We start from the raw sequence: 18,818 nt of genomic DNA on the forward strand, positions 1-18,818 counted from the left end.
TCTATATTCCCTTACAGAGCAGACAATTGAACCCCACAGACTGCACTATTTTGCATTTTAAATGTGTGATTATTAAATATATAAGCCACCAAACTAGGAATATTTAAAAATGATAAAAGAATGTTGTGCTTTCGTGACTAATTAGTATAGTTTAAATATTCTGGCTACCTATATGATTAGCTCAGTCCAATTATGATCCAGAAAACATTCTTCAAATGAGTCCTCTTTGGGGATTTAGAGAGCAAATGTTTTATTAAAATGTATTTTGTTAAAAGGTATTTTGAAAAAAATTTGGATGTAATTCAAGACTTAAAAAAAAAAAAAACCAAACCCAAACCCCCTTCATTCCAAAAAGCATTTCCTCTCTAAAGACAAACCTTCCTTCTACAAGGCAGACAGCAACACAATGCAATCTTAGTTCTGCAATTCTCGTGAGTGGTACGTCTGCCTACTACAATTACCTATGAATTAAAGGGAAGGAAAAGACTGAGCCACACAGAGTAATTGTGGAATGTGGTATTAAATATAAAAATTCAAGGATAAAGAGGCAGGTAAGCATCCAAACGCTGGATTTCTTAAGGTGCCAAGTTAGGTCTGAGTGCAGGACTGCTCACCAAAGTTTAACAGCACATATTTACATTGAAACTCTGCTTAACCTTCTGAAGTAACCTAGTACTGTGGCCTTGTTTCAAGTGTATTGAAACAGGTCACCAGGATGGCTATTCAAAGCCTGTATTGGTCATTCTGAAACACTGATGTTTCAGTTAGAGAGGATAGGATGTGAATACTTCACATACTGCTTTTTACATCCTATTGCTGACCATCTCACTCCCTCTAGTGGTAGTTCAGGATATCTGATCTATCTACAAATTAAGCAATTAATCAATCACTACTTACAGAGAGTTTTTCTACATCTCCTTTCAGGACCCCTTCCAGATACAGCTGTTTAAGTTCACGTTCCAGTCGTGAGGGCAGCCCAGGGTACATAGTGGAACCTCCAGACAATACAATGTGCTTATAGAATTCAGACCTAATAGAGGAGAAAAAAAACATTCTTTCTAGTGGCAACAGTTTCTCCTCTGTACAACGAATACAGAAACCCCAATGTGCAGGTAAGTGAAAGTCCAAGAAATGCAGACAGCTGTCACTGAACAGACATGACGCCTTTACAACGAACTCTGAAATAGCTACATATTCTCTTGTTCAGGATAAACTCTCCATGCAATATGCCTTGGAGAGCAGAGATTTTAGGAGTGGAATAACACTGCATGTCCTACATGTATGTTTGTTATTGTTTAGTTCTAAGCACTACAAACCCCATTTCAAAGAGAGGTTATGTTAACTCATGAATACTAACCTCACAAGGAAACACCTTGCTCACACTCATCATTACACCTGTATTTAGAAAATTTATTTTGCCATAAAGGGTCCGGTTTTGTGGATGAATTGATTTTTCCTTGTCCACACTTGTGCCCTGATAGAAGTTTTTTAGAGAAGAAGATCCAAAGCCTTCTAGATGTCCTGCTCTTACCTGGTGTCAATGTCAGCAGCCTGGATGGTATTAAACAGCAGTTCAGCAACACCAACCCCCTCCACATTGATTAAGTGAGGCTGAAACAGAGCTTCTGGTGCCTCAAACCGCTCTCCACCAACTTTGATAATCCTGCCATCAGGGAGCTATAGAATAGAAAGCACAAATTAAAGCTTATTCTGATATTACTTAGATACTAATACATAGTAGACCAAAAAAGCAGGATCTTTCACTGTGAAACAGTACATAATAGGAAAAAAATATTTTTCCAAAAACTTACTTCAGTTTCAAGCCATTACAAAAAACATTGTTTAGTATTGTTGAAAGAAAGTTCTAAGTCTTGCAGTCATTTTATAACGTAATTTGCAGCTATTTACAAAGGCAAGGAATCTGTTACTTGAAATGGTGTTAACTTATACTGGAAGGGAGTCTTCATCATACAGGTTTTCAACTTCAAAATTGATATACATCTCTCGTATACACTCACCGTATAGGACTCAACTAGTACTGTGGTCTCTAAGGCCAGTTTCTGCTCCTGTACAATGTTGTATCCCACATAACATAACTTCTCCTTGATCATACGAACAGTTTCAAAGTCAGCAGAATGGTTGAAGGCATATCCTCGCAGCAAGAGCAGCTGATGGCAAAAGAATGTTGGGTTAGCAATAAACTTGGAGTGGCTCAGTTCTCATGATCTGTGATTACGTGTATAATGTACATTTAATTGATTGCTACCCTTCTTTTGTATTTCTCAGGAGAAACGGAGACTTCTCCAAAGACAAATTAAATGAAAAATGTGACAAGAATCAAGTTTAAGAAAATAAGGGGAAGAGTCAAATTGCATTTATTTCGATCAGCGTGAAAATGACAGTATAACTCTGAAAAGCGGAAGATACGTTCCACGCTACAGTTTTCACTATGATCTTTACAAAGGAAATAGTGAAAGAAAGATCTAACAGATTGTTCTTTTTCTTGGGATTTCATTTCAAAATTTGGAGATTCATTGTGATTTCTCAATCCGGCTGATTTCGTTTAGGTCTTTATAGGTTGTAGCAACAATACAATTGATTTTAAATTTGACCACTCTATTGACTGGAACAGAGTCACTTTTACTGAAGAAAATGCATACGTTCCTCATTGCCATATGAATATTGGGAAAGATTTTCCCACATACTTGAAAATCTTTAAAAGAATTACTCTAGCTCTGAAAAAACAACGAGAAGTCCGTGTGGCACCTTAGAGACTAAAATTTATTTGGGCATATGCCAAAATAAATGTGTTAGTCTCTAAGGTGCCAAATGTGCCCAAATAAATTTGTTAGTCTCTAAGATGCCACGTTGTTTTTGCTGATACAGACTAACACGGCTACCACTCTGAAATCTAGCTCTGAAGATTCACAAGCCCAGAACGTATTCTCCATCAATTTGAGTGGCTAAATCCCAGGCTACGTTAGTTTTTGATTGCCAGTCAAAGAGGTCATGAACTTGAGTAACAGTTTTACCAAACAGAATATGTGAAATCCTTTCAGGTATGCAGTCAATGGAACCATTAACTGAAACTCACTATGGGAACCTCTCCAAATGGAATTCCCCCACATCAGGTGGGACCAAATTCAGAAATAATGTATTAGGGAGTGTAAGTTACTTACCAACTTAGACTCTCGTGCAGGTATCTACTTATACCTTCTGGTTCATCGCTACGCAAGTCACACTTACTGACAGCTCCCTTTTGAAGTCTGACTCTTAGAGTATAACTCAGTCTAGTATGAATGTTTTTGGAGGGAGATGAGGCAGAATTTGGTGCAGCACATCTCAAGCCCAGTATTTTGGAAATGGAAGCAATGACCAGGAGGACCTTGTCAGAGGGGGTCCTCCAAATCTTTGGTTTCTCATTGATCCTTCCCTGCCTGACCAATGCCAGAGGACAGGAAGCACCATCCACTATCCACACAGCGAAGCAAGGTCCAAGAATGCAAAATATCCGAACTGCTGAGGCCCCTCCATCCACTCTTTCCAGAACACCATTGGGCAAAGTTCTGGGCTCAGTTTTAAACGGAAATTCCCTGCATGCTGCAAGCAGCTGAATTTAAATTTTAAAAAGGGAGATTTAACAAATGAAATATGAACATTTATGTAAGAGTACAGTAGCCCTGGTGGTGTATGTTGATATTAAATTCAACTCATCCCCACATTTGCCATTTTTAATATATACCAGATAATCACAGGAGCTTGTGTTTAGGGGTGGGCTGGTGGCTGGGGCTTTTGGAATGCAGTTTGTAATTGTGAAATAACCACTTCAGCTGGAAATTTCAGCCTAAATAACGAGCAGTGAAATAGTCAGACAATTTAAATATTACTGCTCTTAGGTTTCATAGGTATCACGGCACTGAGATAAATGGGCCACTTCACACACTGCAGAGCAGCTGTTTAAGGCTGTTTGGAAAGACTAGTACCATCAGTGACCTGATGTACACTGTTTGTAGTTGGAAGGTTCTTCTTGCAACCCATAAGGACTAGAAATGTGTTTTTACAATGGATTCTGAAGCACCATTCTGCAGTAAGGAAATGATCCCACAGCAAATTCCATACCACGTACAGAACCCTGCTTTAAAGCATCCCGAAAAAAGCATACAAGAACAATTTCCCCCTGCAACTGAGAGGAAAGAGGACAGATTTTTCCACTAATAGCAAGCTTTCAACTTTCTAAGCTTCAACTGATTTGAACTTGGATAGTGGCCACATAGCGGCCTGATAGGGACTGTAGCTCCAAGAAATTTTTTTTCAGCTTACCTTGATGAGGTATCTGGTAATATCCCTCCCAGCAATGTCTAGTCGTCTGGTAAGATGAGGAAGAGAGAAACCTTCATAGACTGGGCAAATGTGAGTTACACCATCTCCAGAGTCCACAACAACACCAGTTAATAAGCCTAAGTAAGAACAGTAATATTACATCTGAAAGCAGATACGTAGAACGATACATCACAGTACATTAGGACCCTCCTAACTGGACCAACCGGGTGGCCAGCCTACTGTCCTGATGAAGTAACTGTCCTAATTAAGAGAAACCTTTCCCCTTGTGAAAGAAGTCTGATCACATTTGAAAATAAAATATTGTACTAAAATTAAGTTCTCCACTTCATTTCAACTATTTGTTTTAAGTTTTACTTGGAAAATTCTGTATGAACAGAGATGAACTCCTCCACCCCAATCTTTTAAAAAAAATGCTAGTAACCCTTCTTAAGTGACTGCAGCCCCAGCATATAGAATTTTTTCTCATGTCCTGACATCCCCATAAATCATGTTCCAATTAAATGGAGAATATTTAAACTGGTTAAATGCTGGTTGGGGGCATAAACTCCAGTTTTCTGCATTAATGTGCAAATAGATTAGCCTCATTTTCAAAGATGCTGGACACCTGGAGATATCATTCATGCCACACATACTTTACCTTATTTGAATAACAGAGCAGAATTGTGTGATTTTGGGTGGGGTGGCGCTGGAGTGCATGATTTGAGGCTTCTGTAATTTCATATTTTGTAGGACGTAAACAAAAGCCACTTAAAATTACAGCAGAGCTGACAAACTGGCCATTCTAAATTTGTTTTTCAAAGGACAGTCTCAGCTTAATTTGGGTTTTGTAAAGGGATTTTCCAAACACTTAGGAAGTCTAATTCCAATGAGAAGTTGGGGGTTTTTTTGGTTTAGTCAAGTTACAAGAAACACATCCAGAAAGTGAAACGGCCTCGAATTGGTCATATAAGCAAAATGCAGAAAGCAACTAGTTAGAATTGATGATGAAAAGTAAGGCTCGGTCTACACTTAAAACCTATATCGACATAGCTAAGTAGGTCAGGGGTGTGAAAAAACCTACACCCTGACTGATATAGTATGCTGACGAACTCCCCAGTGTAGACACTGCTAACTCAACAGAGGAGCGCTTCTGTCAACCCAGCTAATGTCATTTGGGGAGATGGTGTTCCTACACTGTCAGAAAAACACTGTCAGTGTAGACTGCACCTACACTAGGGGGATATGCTAGCATAGGCTATGTCTGTGCTACAGAGCTCAAACAGAATCTTTAGTTTTAGTTTCTGATGTGTTATCACAAGCAGACAAACACCTTTAAATATAAGATTCTTAATCTGACAATATCCAATTTACATAGGAATTGTCTCAAAATCACATGCCATGAAATGCAGGCACATACAGAATTATAGGCTAAATTTCCAAACCTTTTGACATCAGTGAGCATTGCAACTGCTCAGCACCACTGACATAGGAGTGTGACTTTAGGCAGTGTTAATAGAGAATCTCAGGCAGTCCCTGAAGTTGAGAGTGGGAAGGAAGTCTGCAGTCCATCCTGCCCTCTGGAGTCCTGTCTCAGAGCCTGAAGTTAGGACAACAGTTTGGGATGCAGGCCCTTGCTCGGGAATAGATATGTTTATCACCTAGCCTGCAGTGGGAATGATGACACTTCCCTCATGCCTAGAAGGAATATAAATTACCAGAAGAAAAATCCCTCCCAGTGAGAATATGTGTGTGCCAAATTTCAGCCTGGAAAGAATTTTTATTGTTCAGCTATGAACCCAATAAACGAGGGGATTGAAGAGAAAAGTTTGGGCATTATCTTAACTGAAGTGTCATAAATGTGTCAGCTGAATTTTAGTGTCATCTTTTACAATCCTTCTATAAGTTCTGAATTGTTGCAGATGTTTTTCCCTTTTTTAAGGGGGAAAAAAAACCCCACAGCTGGTACTGAATAATATTGTTTCAACCGTTTTTCGGCTAGCACTTAAATTTGTAAATATAACCATGTTCAGTTGTTAATATCTTACTCTTAACATGTAGTGTGGCAGAGCAAATTTATACCATTCTTGACATAAAAGCTGTGATAACAAATGTTATTGCCAAAAGGCTGTGCACATTCTACCATTTAAAGGTAATTTCACCATGCTACTAATAAAAGGTGTAAGGAGTCATGTTATCATACACATATGCTTGGAATTAACTCTCTTTCAAGTCCAAGGGTTAAATCCAAGCCCCACTGAAGCCAATAGCAAACACCCAGGGGTTTCAACAGGGGCAGGATTTCACCTCCAGTCTCTTAACTCTCAAACTCAAATTATGATTTATTCCAACTTGTCCATAGCAGAGAAGTCTACTTCCTTCTCTTGCCCCAGAAATAAAACACAGTCATCTTAATGGTTTCACAACTTTTAGGCAATGTAATTTTGCTTTCATAAAATGAAATCAAATTTAAAGGACTTGTTGAAACCTTTTCTTGAAAACTGAAAATATGCTAAAGACTTTCTGAAAATGACACTTTAAACATCTGAGATACAAGGACAGTCACTTTATATATTACCAGGTTTTAGCATTTACAAACAAGAATCCAGTGTTATTTTTATGGGGAAAAGAGGAATAAGCTACGGACCATGAGAAGAACTACTCATGCGGATGCTCATCAACCCAAAACTCTTGATGAAGATCCAGTCAGCTAGGCTCAGTTATGCTAGTGGTGAATTGGGACCAAGATCTTTTCTTTGTTAATAGCTAGGGCTGTCAATTTTTTTGAGTTTATTGCGCGAGTTAACTGTGATTAATGGGCAGCCCTATTAACACCATATTAAGACTTCAGCGAAGCAATGCATTTAGATATTAAACGTGCTAAGTTATAACCTTCACCTACCTTGGGCATACAAAGTAAGAACAGCTTGAATGGCTACATATACCCCAGAAAACTGGTATGTCTCAAACATTACCTGAAAAACAAAACAAAACAAAAATAAAACAAAAAACAACAAAAATGAGTGTCCAAATAAGGAGGAAATTCTTTAAAGATTTATAGCAGCTTAAAAGAAAAGTTTACATCTACTGTAATTATTAGGTGATCGAAATAATACATGTTTGCTACCTTTATTGGACAAATATTTTGTAGCATTATGTTGCATGTTGGGGCAACAACTACATGCTTTGATTCTTTGTACCCATCAGTAGCTTCTTGTAATTGCATTTTACACAACCATTCCGTTTTTTAATAAACTTCAGAAAGTGATTTATTTCACTCCAATAAGCAACACCTAAATTCTTACATAGCACTTGCGCATTCATACAATGAGAGGAAATATCAGTACGCAGAGTTGCTGTAGCCGTATCAGTCCCAGGACATTAGAGAGAAAAGGTGGGTGAGATAATATCTTTTATTGGACCAACTTCTGTTGGGGAGAGAATTTTTCGAGCTAAGACAGAGCTCTTCTTCAGGTCTGGGAAACGTACTCAACTGTCACAGCTAAATACAAGATGGAAGAGATTATTTAGCATAAGTAATTAACATATTTCAAGGGACCAATCAAGGTAAGGCGGCCTGTTAACACATCTCCAGTCAGAGGGGAAAAGGGAAGGGGAGAGAGGCTGCTGGGCAGGGAGTTGTTAGTGGGTTATGGATTGTAATAAGCCAGAAATCCAGTGTCTCTGTTCAGTCCATGATTTTTAGTGTCTAGCAAAGTTATGAATTTAAGCTCCCAGGCTCATCTTTTGACAGTGTTGTGCAGGTTTCCTTTGAGGATGAGGACTGATGGGTCAGACAGAGTGATCGCTTTGTGAAAAGTGTTTCATTCACAGGTGACAGGATATTTTTGTCTTTTATCATTTTTCTGTGAGAGATCATTCAAGAGAGTAGTGATTGTCTGGTTTCACCCACATACACCTCTACCCTAATATAACACAGTCCTCTGGAGAAAAAATCTTACCGCGTTATAGGTGGAACCGCGTTATATTGAACATGCTATGGCGGGCCGGGTAGGGAAGGCTGTGCCTTCCCAAACAGCCAGCCCCACCCCCTATCCGACCCCCACCTACTTCCTGCCCCGACTGACCCCTCAGAACCCCTGACCCATCCAACCCCCCAGCTCCTCGTCCCCTAACTGCCCCCCCCGGACCCTCTGCCCCTTATCCAACCCCCCAGCCCGGCCCCCTCAACACACCACTCGGAGCAGCATAGTATCATTATATTTGTGTTCTATCGGATCGCATTATGTCGGGGTAGAGGTGTAGTTGCTATTGTGGTGTGTAGTGCACTGGATGAGGTATACCTCACGTAGTGATAGGCATGTGTCGGTCCCACAGATCTTGAAAAAATGGTAACTAATCTTTCTGTAACTGTTGTTTGAGATGTGTTGCTCATGTCCATTCAACAGGAGCGCGCGCACCGCATGTGCTGTTGCCGGAGATTTTTCCCCCTCGGTGGTATCCATCTGGCCAGCTCTAGCGCCTTCTGGTGTCGTGCACTTATGCGCTAGCGTAAAGGTGCTGCCGACCCCACACCACCTCAGTTCTTTCTTGCCAACCAACCAGGAGAGAGTGTTGTGGAATGGACATGAGCAACACATCTTGAAGAACAACAGTTATGGAAAGGTTAGTAAACATTTTTTCTTCTTCGAGTGCTTGCTTGTGTCCATTCCACGTTAGATGACTCTCAAGCAGTACCCAAGGAGGTGGGCTCAGAATTCATGGACATGCAGACTACAGCACAGCTCTCCTGAACCTGGCATTGTCTTGAACCTGTTGAGTGATGGCATAGTGGGATGAGAAGCTATGCACCAATGACCAGGTTGAAGCAGATGCCTTGGATTGGAACCTGCACAGGAATGCTGCTGAAGAGGCCTGAGCTCTCATGGAGTGAGCAATCACGATGGCCGGAGGTGGGACATCTACCTGCTCATAGCATGCCAAAATAGAGGAGGTTATCCAGGATGAGAAGTCCTAGGCTGAGGCTAGTAGGCCTTTCATCCTTTTTTCTACTGCCACAAAAAATTGCATGGATCTGTGAAAGAGTTTAGTCCTCTTGATGTAGAAGGCCAGGGCATGCCTAACATCCAATGAGTGATGCTGCTGCTCTTCTGAATTCTTGAGAGGCTTCAGAAAGACAAATGGCAGGAAAATGGCCTGATTGCTTTGAACTGCAAAACAACCTTTGGCAGGAAGACCGGGTGGGGGCACAGTTGGACCTTATCCTTGAGAAACACAGTGTATGGTAGCTCTGATGTAAGGGCTTTGATTTTAGAGGGCACAATGCCAGTGGTTCAAAGGGAGGACCTGTGAGCCTCAACGGAACCAGGATTAAATCCCACGGGGGTGGGATTGGCTTGCGGACCGGAGGATAAAGGAAAGGCCTTTAAGAAAGTGGACTGCCATTTCATGAGAGAACACTAACCTGCAGTTCACCTCTGTGTGGGAAGGCCAAAATGCACCTTGATAGACACAAGGGCTAGACCCTATTGCTTAAGATGGAACAAATAATCCAGGATAGACTGAAGGGAAGATTGAGTCAGAAAGTGGTCTCGTTGAGACACCCATATTGAGAAACACTTCAATTTGGCGAGGCAGGTAGCCCTAGTGGATGGCTTCCTACTACCCAGCAAGACCTGTCAAACTTGTTCCAAACAGGCCTGCTCCTCTGGGTTCAGGCATGTAACATCCATGCAGTTAGGTGAAGGGAGCTGAGGTTCAGGTGGTGTAACTGACTGATCTTGAGAGATCAGGTCCGGGCAGAATGGGAGCAGAAGTGAGGTTGCTACTGATAGATCTAGCAATATGCTGAATCAGTGTTGGCGTAGCCACACAGAGCCTATAAGAATAACTCTTGCTTTGTCCAGTTTGATTTTCAGAAGGATTTAGTGAACCAGATGAACCAGGGGGAATGCATAGAATAGGAGTTCTGTTCAAGGAAGCAGGATGGCATCTGAGAGGGAGCCTGGGCTGTGCCTGCTCAGTGAGCAAAACTGCTGGCATTTCCTGTTCTGCTTGGTCGCGAAGGAGGTCCACCTGGGGAGACATCCACCTTTGGAAGATAAACCTGGTGACCTCTGGGTGAAGGGACCACTCGTGGTGAGAGGAGAAGGATCTGCTGAGGAGATCCGCCAGTGCATTCCAGGGTTCCAGAAGATGGGAAGCCTCAAGGTGGATGGAGTGCTTCGTGCAGAAGTCCCATAGACAGATGGCCTCCTGACACAGGGCAGAGGAATGAGCTCCTCCCTGCTTGTTGATATAGAACATGGCCACAGTGTTGTCTGTCAGAACTTGCACGACCTTGCCTGTGATCCAGGAAAAGAACACTTAGAAGCTAAGTGGGTTACTCTGAGCTCCCTGATGTTTATGTGCAGGGAGAGTTCTTTCTGGAACCATAGGCCTTGAGTCCTGAGGCTGTCAAGGTGGGCTCCCCAACCTAGGTCTGATGCGTCCAAGACTAGGGACGCTGATGGCTGGGGTACAACAAAGGGGACTCCCATCATCACAAACGATGATCCTTCCACCAGTCGATGGAGATGAGGACCAGGGATTGAACAGTAAGCACCTAGTAGCCCAAGTAGTATCTGTTTGGGGAATAAACTAAAGCTTGCCATGTCTGCAGGGGCCTGCAGCGTAGCGTTGCATTGCGGACCATGTATTTGCACACAGCCATGTGTCCCAGTAGCTTGTGGCAAACCCAGCCTATCCTGATTGGGTGGACCATGACCTTGCATATCAGGTCCAACATAGTCTGGAACCGGACCTCTGGAAGGCTCTGCCTTGGGTCGAGTCGAGCACTGCCTCAACAAACTCTATTCTCTGAACTGGAATAAGAGTTCATTTTCACTCGTTTACAAACAGGCCCAGCACTCAAAAGGTGGCTTGGACTGGGCTGACGCTGTTCTTTACTTGAGCCTCTGTATGACCTTGGATTACTCCGTCTTCGAGGTACAGGTAGACCTGAATGCCTTGCTGTCTGAGGAAGGCAGCTACCACCGCCATGCACTTCATGAAAACCTGAGGGACAGTGAACAGGCAGAAGGGAAGAGAGGTGAATTGATAATGAGTCTGGTTTACAATAAACCTGAGATTGATTTCTTCTGTGGCCACGGAAAACAGAAATGAGAAAGTAAGTGTTCTTCAAGTCGAGGGCGGTGTACAATTCCCTGGATCCAGAGAGGGAATGATGGAGGCCAGAGAGAGACCATGCATAACCTCAGTTTCTTGAGACATCTGTTGAGACAACGCAGGTCCAGGATCAGACAAAGGCCCCCTTTGGGATTAGGAAATAACAGGAGTAAAACCCCTTCCCTCTCAAGTTTCAAGGTATCTCCTCCATGGCCCCCATCCGTAGGAGGGTCTGCATCTTCTGGCCAAGGAGTTGCTAGTGAGAAGGCCTGCTTGGGCCCACCAAAGTACGTATCAGACCCCAGCAGGAAGGTTGAGGTGAATGGAATCAGTTGACAGTGCTTGTAATCTTTCCTTTTTCTCTTATAGGGGTCCTGTCTCGGAGGCGGAGCCAAGAAGCATAGCAGCTGTTGAGGCCTTAAGTGCTTTCTTGAGGCAGACAAAGCATAGAGGCCTAGGATCCTGAGGGTAGACCTTGAATCCTTCAGACTACGTAGTCTTGTGTCCCTCTGCTCTGAAAATAGTGAGGAGCCTTTGAAATGGAGGTTCATTGGATAGACTGGAGCTCCTGAGGGATTCCCGAGGACTGAAGCCAAGAGCATCATCTCACGGTGACAGAGGAGGCCTTTGTCCTAGCCACTGCATCTGCTGCGTCCAGTGCCGCTTGAAGAGAGGCTCTAGCAACATTCTCTCTTTTTTAAGAGGCCTGAGAATTCCTGCCTTCAGTCTTGGGGCCTGGAGTCCTTAAATTTGGACAGGGAATCCCACAAATTGTAGTTGTATTTCCCCAGTAAGACTTGCTGGTTTGAGATATGTAGTTGTAGACCACCTATTGAATAATTTTCCTCCCAAACAGATCAAGTTTCTTTGCATCCTTCTGTTTCAGGGTACCACTCAACTGCCCTGTCCGTCCCTTTCGTTAGCCGTCCATACAACAAGGCGCCCAGAGTGGGGTGAGAGTACAGATACTCATACCCGCTGGCTAGCACATAATATTTCTTCTCTGCCCTCTTCGAAGTGAGGGGGAGGGGAAAGAGAAGATGAAGTCTGCCAGAGGTTTGATCGGACCCATTACTGCTACATCCTGTAAATTGGTACTTGGGTTGGTACTGGAGTTGGGGTCCGATGCTGGTTGTGGAGGAGTGGGAGTCCGCCTCTCAGAAGTAACTGAGTAGAAACGTTGGGAAGGTGGATCTGGTATGGGGGAAAAACACCAAAAGTTCCAGAAGGGCCAATGCATAGGCCACTGTTCTTCTCGCCAGATACCAGCAGGAGGACCCGTACTGAGGTGTGGCGGCATGTACCACGGGGGGCCCTTAGGTTGAACACAGGGCTCCGCATCAGACTCAGATTAAGAATCCTCTTTAGGTGTCCACGGGAAACGGTACCTCTCGCTGCCTCCAATCGGTACCGAGGGTCTGGTGACTGGTGTTGGGCTTGGGATGACATCTCAGAGGACAGAAGAGTGGGCTTGCCTCTAGAAGGAGATGGTGGGCCTGGAGCCAGGGAAGGAGCTTGGAGCACCATACTCTCTCCTGCTAGAGGACAACGAAGCTAGCAGCTGACCTAATGGTGTCAGCAGGACTGGGAGCATCTAACGTGGAATGGACATGAGCAACCACTCAAAGAAGAAAGGTGTACTGTAGGAGGGTGTTGATCACTGTAACAGTGGAGATATGTCTGCAGGTTTTGTATCTATTGTTCTAGCTGGGTCTAGTGCCGCTTTGAGCTGGTGTGTCCTGGTCTGTGGAGAGCTTGCAGCTGATGAGCTTAGAGAGGTTGCGAATTCAGGAAAGATTTCTGACACTCCACCATAAAAGTAGATCACATCATGGAACAGGCCACCCAAAAACCTCAAGAGAACCTGCTTTAATACGCAAATAAAATCCCCTCTACTTGTCAACTACCACACTGGAATCCATACAGGGTATCATCAAACAATTACATGGCTTATTACAACCATCTATAATCAACTAACGACCCCCTTCAACTGCCCTCTCCCCTCCCTACTTGAGGGGTGTTAATGGGTCACTTCACCTTGAATGGTTCCTTGTGTTTGCTAAACAATCTGTTCTACCTTGTACTTATCACACTTTGAGTAGTTTCCTAAACCTGAAGAAGAGCTGTGTGTAAACTCAAAAGCTTGTCTTTCTTACCAACAGAAGTTGGTCCAACAAAAGGTATTACCTCACCCACCTTGTTTCTCTAGGACCTATCCGTGTAAGTTAATAAACATATTCCACATTAATTTAAGCGGGGGAGGGGGGAAGGGGAGGGTTTAATGCTTGTAAATAAAACCCACACACCACTTTTTTCATAGCTTTAGTGAACTGAACTGTTTTTCAAAAAACAAAGAAAAAAACAACCACAACTAATTGACGAGTGGGAGGCAGCCATGTACTTCATTACTGCAATTTGACTTTGGAATGAAGTTAGACAAGGTGGGTGAGGTAATTTCTTTAATTAGACCCATTTCTGTTGGTGAAAGAGAGGGGCTTTCGCGCTTCCACAGGGCATGGAACCTACTGTTTGTTAAAGGTGTGCATTCCTGTCACTTTCTGAAGATCATCTAACTTTTTTTCCTGTTGCCAACGTCTATTTGACTCATTCCTTCAACTGTCTTTTGTGCGATATACAGAAGACAGACCCTATAGCTGCAATGTAAGAAATAGGGCCAGCCCCTTACAATAAATCTATTCACAGCACCAATCGTGGGCATCGGAGCCTGTACCACAAGCTATTTTATACAGCTCTGCCTTCCTGTTCCCTGTTCTTGGTGAAGATAGAATGGACTGCAGTGTGGCCAACTCATGATTTTATCATCAGTCTCTCAATATTTGGTGTTTTTCTTAAAGCACCAGCTGCTGGAATGAAGAGATTGCATGAGATTCTCAGGTTTCATTATTAAAAAAAAAAGCAGAGTGCATGGTTGTGAAGAAAATTTTGAAAATGTAAGCGAATGTATCCTAAAGCTTGAGAAACCAGATAGCAAATAAAAAGAACCCAAAAATTACTATTTAAAAATAATAATGTAAATTTCTGAGGCCTTGCTAAGGATTCTTAAATTATATAACATTTTAAGAAAAACGTTTACTGCATATAATACGAAGTAAAGGTAACTTGTCTTTCAAACACATTAACATCCTGCTGCTATAGGCAAGTATAAATGACACAGACTTCCTGGATTTAAAAAAGCAATATGTTAAAGTCAGGCACAGTTGAAATCGTACAGCTAAATAACCACAATATTTAATAATACCTTGCAAACGTGTATCGTTCTAAGAAAAGCACTCATCAAAACCTACACAAGTTAAATATCAAAGAGTTCTTATCCTGTGCTCTAGCTCTCCTTAACCATTAATTTGCCTTTAGCTTATAATTTTAAATACAGTTTGACTATTTAAAGAAACAGACTCCACAGACTTAGGACAGTGCTTCATGGAGTTGTTCTTTTATCCAGTTTACAGCGAAGGCAAGAAAGACTGAGTGAACAAAACACTCCGTTTATTACAGCCATGAGTCACAAGTGATTGACCACTTCCCCTTGTCTCAGTATGCTATTACCAGAGCAGAAAAAACTGATAAGAATTCAGAAGCTTTTAGCATTCAAGACTGGTTAAACCAGAAATGCTCTGACAGCTGACTACTTAAAACAAACAGCTCTAGGAAAAGATGACATTTCACTTCTCTTAAAATATCTAAATGAATCAAGCACTGACTTTTCCCAACTTCTCCTTGGCACTGTTTCAAAAAGTCTGCTGTTAACAGGGCTCGATTTAAAAGATTGCCCAGTTTCACAAATTTGTTCCTTGGCTGGTTAAGATCTACAGTCATATTTCATAGCTTTTTTGCTCAAGTTTTAGTGATCTGCAAAGTATGTCTCAATATTTTAAAACAAGTTTGAAATTAAGGGGGCATTCTTTTTTAAAGTATTTTCTTTCCCTTGCCCCCCATCACTCTCTGGCGTACAGTAGAACCTCAGAGTTATGAATGGCAGAGTTACGAACTGACCAATCAACCGCACATCTTGTCGGTAACCGGAACTGCACAATCAGGCAGCAGCAGAGACAAAGGGGGGAAAAAAGCAGGTACGGTACAGTACTGTATTAAACATAAACTACTAAAAAAATAAAGAGAAAGCAGCATTTTTCTTCTGCATAGTAGAATGTTTCAAACCTGTATTAAGTGAATGTTCAGTTGCAAACTTTTGAAAGAACAACCGTAACATTTTGTTCAGAGTTACGAACAACTTCCACTCCCAAGGTTGTTTGTAACTCTGAGGTTCTACTGTATAAGCCTTCAGATTTCTCCCATATAAAGTATTGTACCATGTCTTCTCCTCCTTCTATTAAGTCTCTAACATTAAAAGACTCTACTGAACTCCCACTTGACCTCTCCTCCCAGATTTTACTTTCTCGATTTTCAAAAGGCACAAATGACAGCTAGATGCTTAACTGCCATTTGTGCTTTTAAAAATCTCCCCCCAGACCATACTACTGCTGTTCTATTGTATATGAGAGCAAAACACTCCATGAGTTACAGACCCCATTTAACCAAAAAAAAAAAAAAACCACAACCCCAAACAACTCAACACATATCCCTCACAGGGTCAACACTACGAAGAAAGGAAATGAGCAAAATTTACTTTTACTGACCTCATTTTTTAACAGTAACTAGGCTAATTCTGCAATGAGATAATGCTGTGACACTTAGTTGGAGTTTAAAAATAAAGTAATGCCAGCATATTTAGGAATTGCTGCAGAGATCTTGACAGAAAAAGTGCTATCTTGTATGGTTAAAAATTGACTATCCAAAGCCTGCTAACCCAAGTACACTGTAAACAAAACTGGAAAGACCAGCATACATTTTTCCAAAACATTTGCGTGAGCATGATACATAGGAAGACGGAAGTCAAGGAGTACGAAATGTACAAAGATCAGGCTGTGGAGCACCTTGCTGTAGGGTTCTTAAAAAACTGACTCCGTGATGTGGAAGACAGTTTGGTAGAATACCTACTCACCTTCCACATTCAGGTATGTGCAAGATACCACAAGTTAGGGGTAGGGTTCTGCAGTGGCCATGATCTAATGTGCACAAACACAGCAGTTCAGTAAGTTACAAGGCAGAAATAGTATTCTACCTCAAAAGGGAGCGTGGGAAAGAACAGCAAGCAAAACAAGAAACTGTCTGAGCTTCTAGACCTCAACTGACACAGAATTACTGCTGTTCCCAATCTGTATGAATTCTACTGCTCATAAAATGAACCAAAATTGTAATGGGAGAAAGGTATGTAACAATTTCTATCTGCCCATAATCAGAATATGCATACAGGATTAGTTACTGCGTTCGCATGTTCCACTATATTCCTGGAAAGATATACTTTTTGCAGTAAACACATAAGACTTCTGTTTTTAGCTATGCTTATTTCAGACATTTTAGACTTATTTTGTTTGACATCTATAATTGCAGTCTCGCCACACCACATTTGACAAATCTGATATCCAAATAGCGTCAAGAATATTCTCCTCAAAATAAATCTTTGCTTCTATTAAAGTTATTGTTTTGTTGCCAGTCCAATGCCTTTCTCCAAAAATGGCAGGAGCCCAACAATAAAGCACTGGAAGCTAGAAAAAGAGAATGCTCTAGAATACTAAACAATGGAGTTGTAAGGGGTGACAATGCCAAAGAATGCTTCCACCACACCACAGAATACACCACAGAAAGGTACACAACTGGGCTGTTCCTCAGAGGGGATGTTACAGGTGTGAGAATTTAACGGCTATGCAGAGGTTGAGACAAAAGTTACACAAAGACACTTATAAAGCTAATTACACTGAAGAGCAAAGCGGAAATTGTCTCTAAGTATGTTCTGAAACAAACCACGGCAGTGCTTTAGCATTGTCAGTGCAGACTAGCCCTAACAAAAGCCAGGCAGACTAAAATAACGGTTAGGATTTCTCAGGATATGTTAAGTGTACACAGTCAAAATGACTTTTCATAAAAACTCATTTCAATTAATCATTTCTTTAAGAAGCAATTGTGTTGCATTGCACCAAGGATTTCATGATAAATATACCAGAATTATTATAGCTTCATTACATATTATGAAACTCTTAACTCAGTCTTTCATCTGATCTCAGATTGGCCTCTCATTCTAGCTTCAAAAATAGAAAAAAATTGGACAATGTTTTGATTCTTTTCCTATAACATTACCTTTTAAAACTAGAAAGATTTGATTTCATCATGCTGTGATCAATACAAAAGCTGAGGCATTAAAAGAACTAAAGTTTTTACTTCACTCAAAAAACTATAAAAGTGTTTATATAAAAAGGCTAAATGCTCCACACACACAAAAAAAATTCTTAATTCCCTTGCTCATATTTCAGGTTTACGTTCTCTGAATTGGTGTAATAAAGTACGGTAATTTCTCCCCAGGGAAGACTATGAAACAACAGAGTATAGAAAATACATTTCAGAAGTTATAGTGAGCTCAAACAAGATAATTTTGTACTAGAATAATCACAACAGAGTCTTTGGATAAGCCATGTTAGGATATAGATATTCAGGCCTTTCTGTAAAGGCCTATACTCTAAGAATTTAGGTGTATTCTCATCACTTAGCTAGTTATAGAGGTAGAAAAGAAAGGATCAAAAATCACTGTCTGCTGGTGTAAGGGCCTTCTCTTACTGTGACAGTCATATCCTCACATTCCGAACTAGTCACATTGAAAGAAGGTGCTATTGGGCTGTTAGGAATACAATCCTGTCCTGATAATGCCAATCAGCCCCAGAGAAAGGGAAGGGCCTAGAAGATGTAAAAGGAAACTTAGTTTGATAACATCCTGTCTGGCAAGAACTCACCTATCAATAGCTGGGATGTGAAATCCTCATTTCTTTGTTGTTCTATCACTGTAGCACCTTCTTTCAATGTGACTAGTTTGGAATGTGAGGATGTGACCGTTCACTTCCCAGCTTATGGCTGCCTCTGTTGTTTAGCCAGAGATCTTAGCCTAAGAACAGGGCCTCAGACTGTCACAGTAAGAGAAGGCCCTTACACCAGCAGACAGTGATTCTGATTCTTTCTTTTCTACCTCTATAACTAGCTAAGTGATAAGAATACACCTAAATTCTTAGAGTATAGGCCTTTACAGAAAGGCCTGAATATCTATATCCTAACAAGCCAGAAAAACAAAAAACAACCACATCCTGATAGATTTCTGAATGGCCGAGAAACCTGATAAGGAAATTCAATCATTCATGCCACGAAGGCAGCCATACATTTGTTAGAACTGTTCAGTCTGTCTATTGCACCACATTAGTCAGTCAGTCATGAATGTACCTGATAAAGCAGACATGACTAGTTAACGTTGCTTT

General features: G+C 41.5%; 1 protein-coding gene across 2 annotated transcripts in view; it reads right to left on the minus strand.

Moving 5' to 3' along the window:
- The window catches only part of ACTR2 (actin related protein 2), a 42,344-nt gene that overhangs the window by 3,554 nt on the left and 19,972 nt on the right, over positions 1–18,818 (minus strand). For both annotated transcript variants that reach the window (XM_073339472.1, XM_073339473.1), the window contains 5 exons: positions 7,220–7,292; positions 4,321–4,457; positions 2,019–2,168; positions 1,532–1,677; positions 898–1,030 (listed from right to left, as the gene is read on the minus strand). In XM_073339472.1, the coding sequence (XP_073195573.1) occupies positions 898–1,030; positions 1,532–1,677; positions 2,019–2,168; positions 4,321–4,457; positions 7,220–7,292 (639 nt within the window). The remainder of the gene's footprint in view (positions 1–897; positions 1,031–1,531; positions 1,678–2,018; positions 2,169–4,320; positions 4,458–7,219; positions 7,293–18,818) is intronic.

The sequence above is a fragment of the Lepidochelys kempii genome, chromosome 3 (genome assembly GCF_965140285.1).
Source record: "Lepidochelys kempii isolate rLepKem1 chromosome 3, rLepKem1.hap1, whole genome shotgun sequence".
In the NCBI taxonomy this organism is placed as follows: Eukaryota; Metazoa; Chordata; order Testudines; family Cheloniidae; genus Lepidochelys; species Lepidochelys kempii.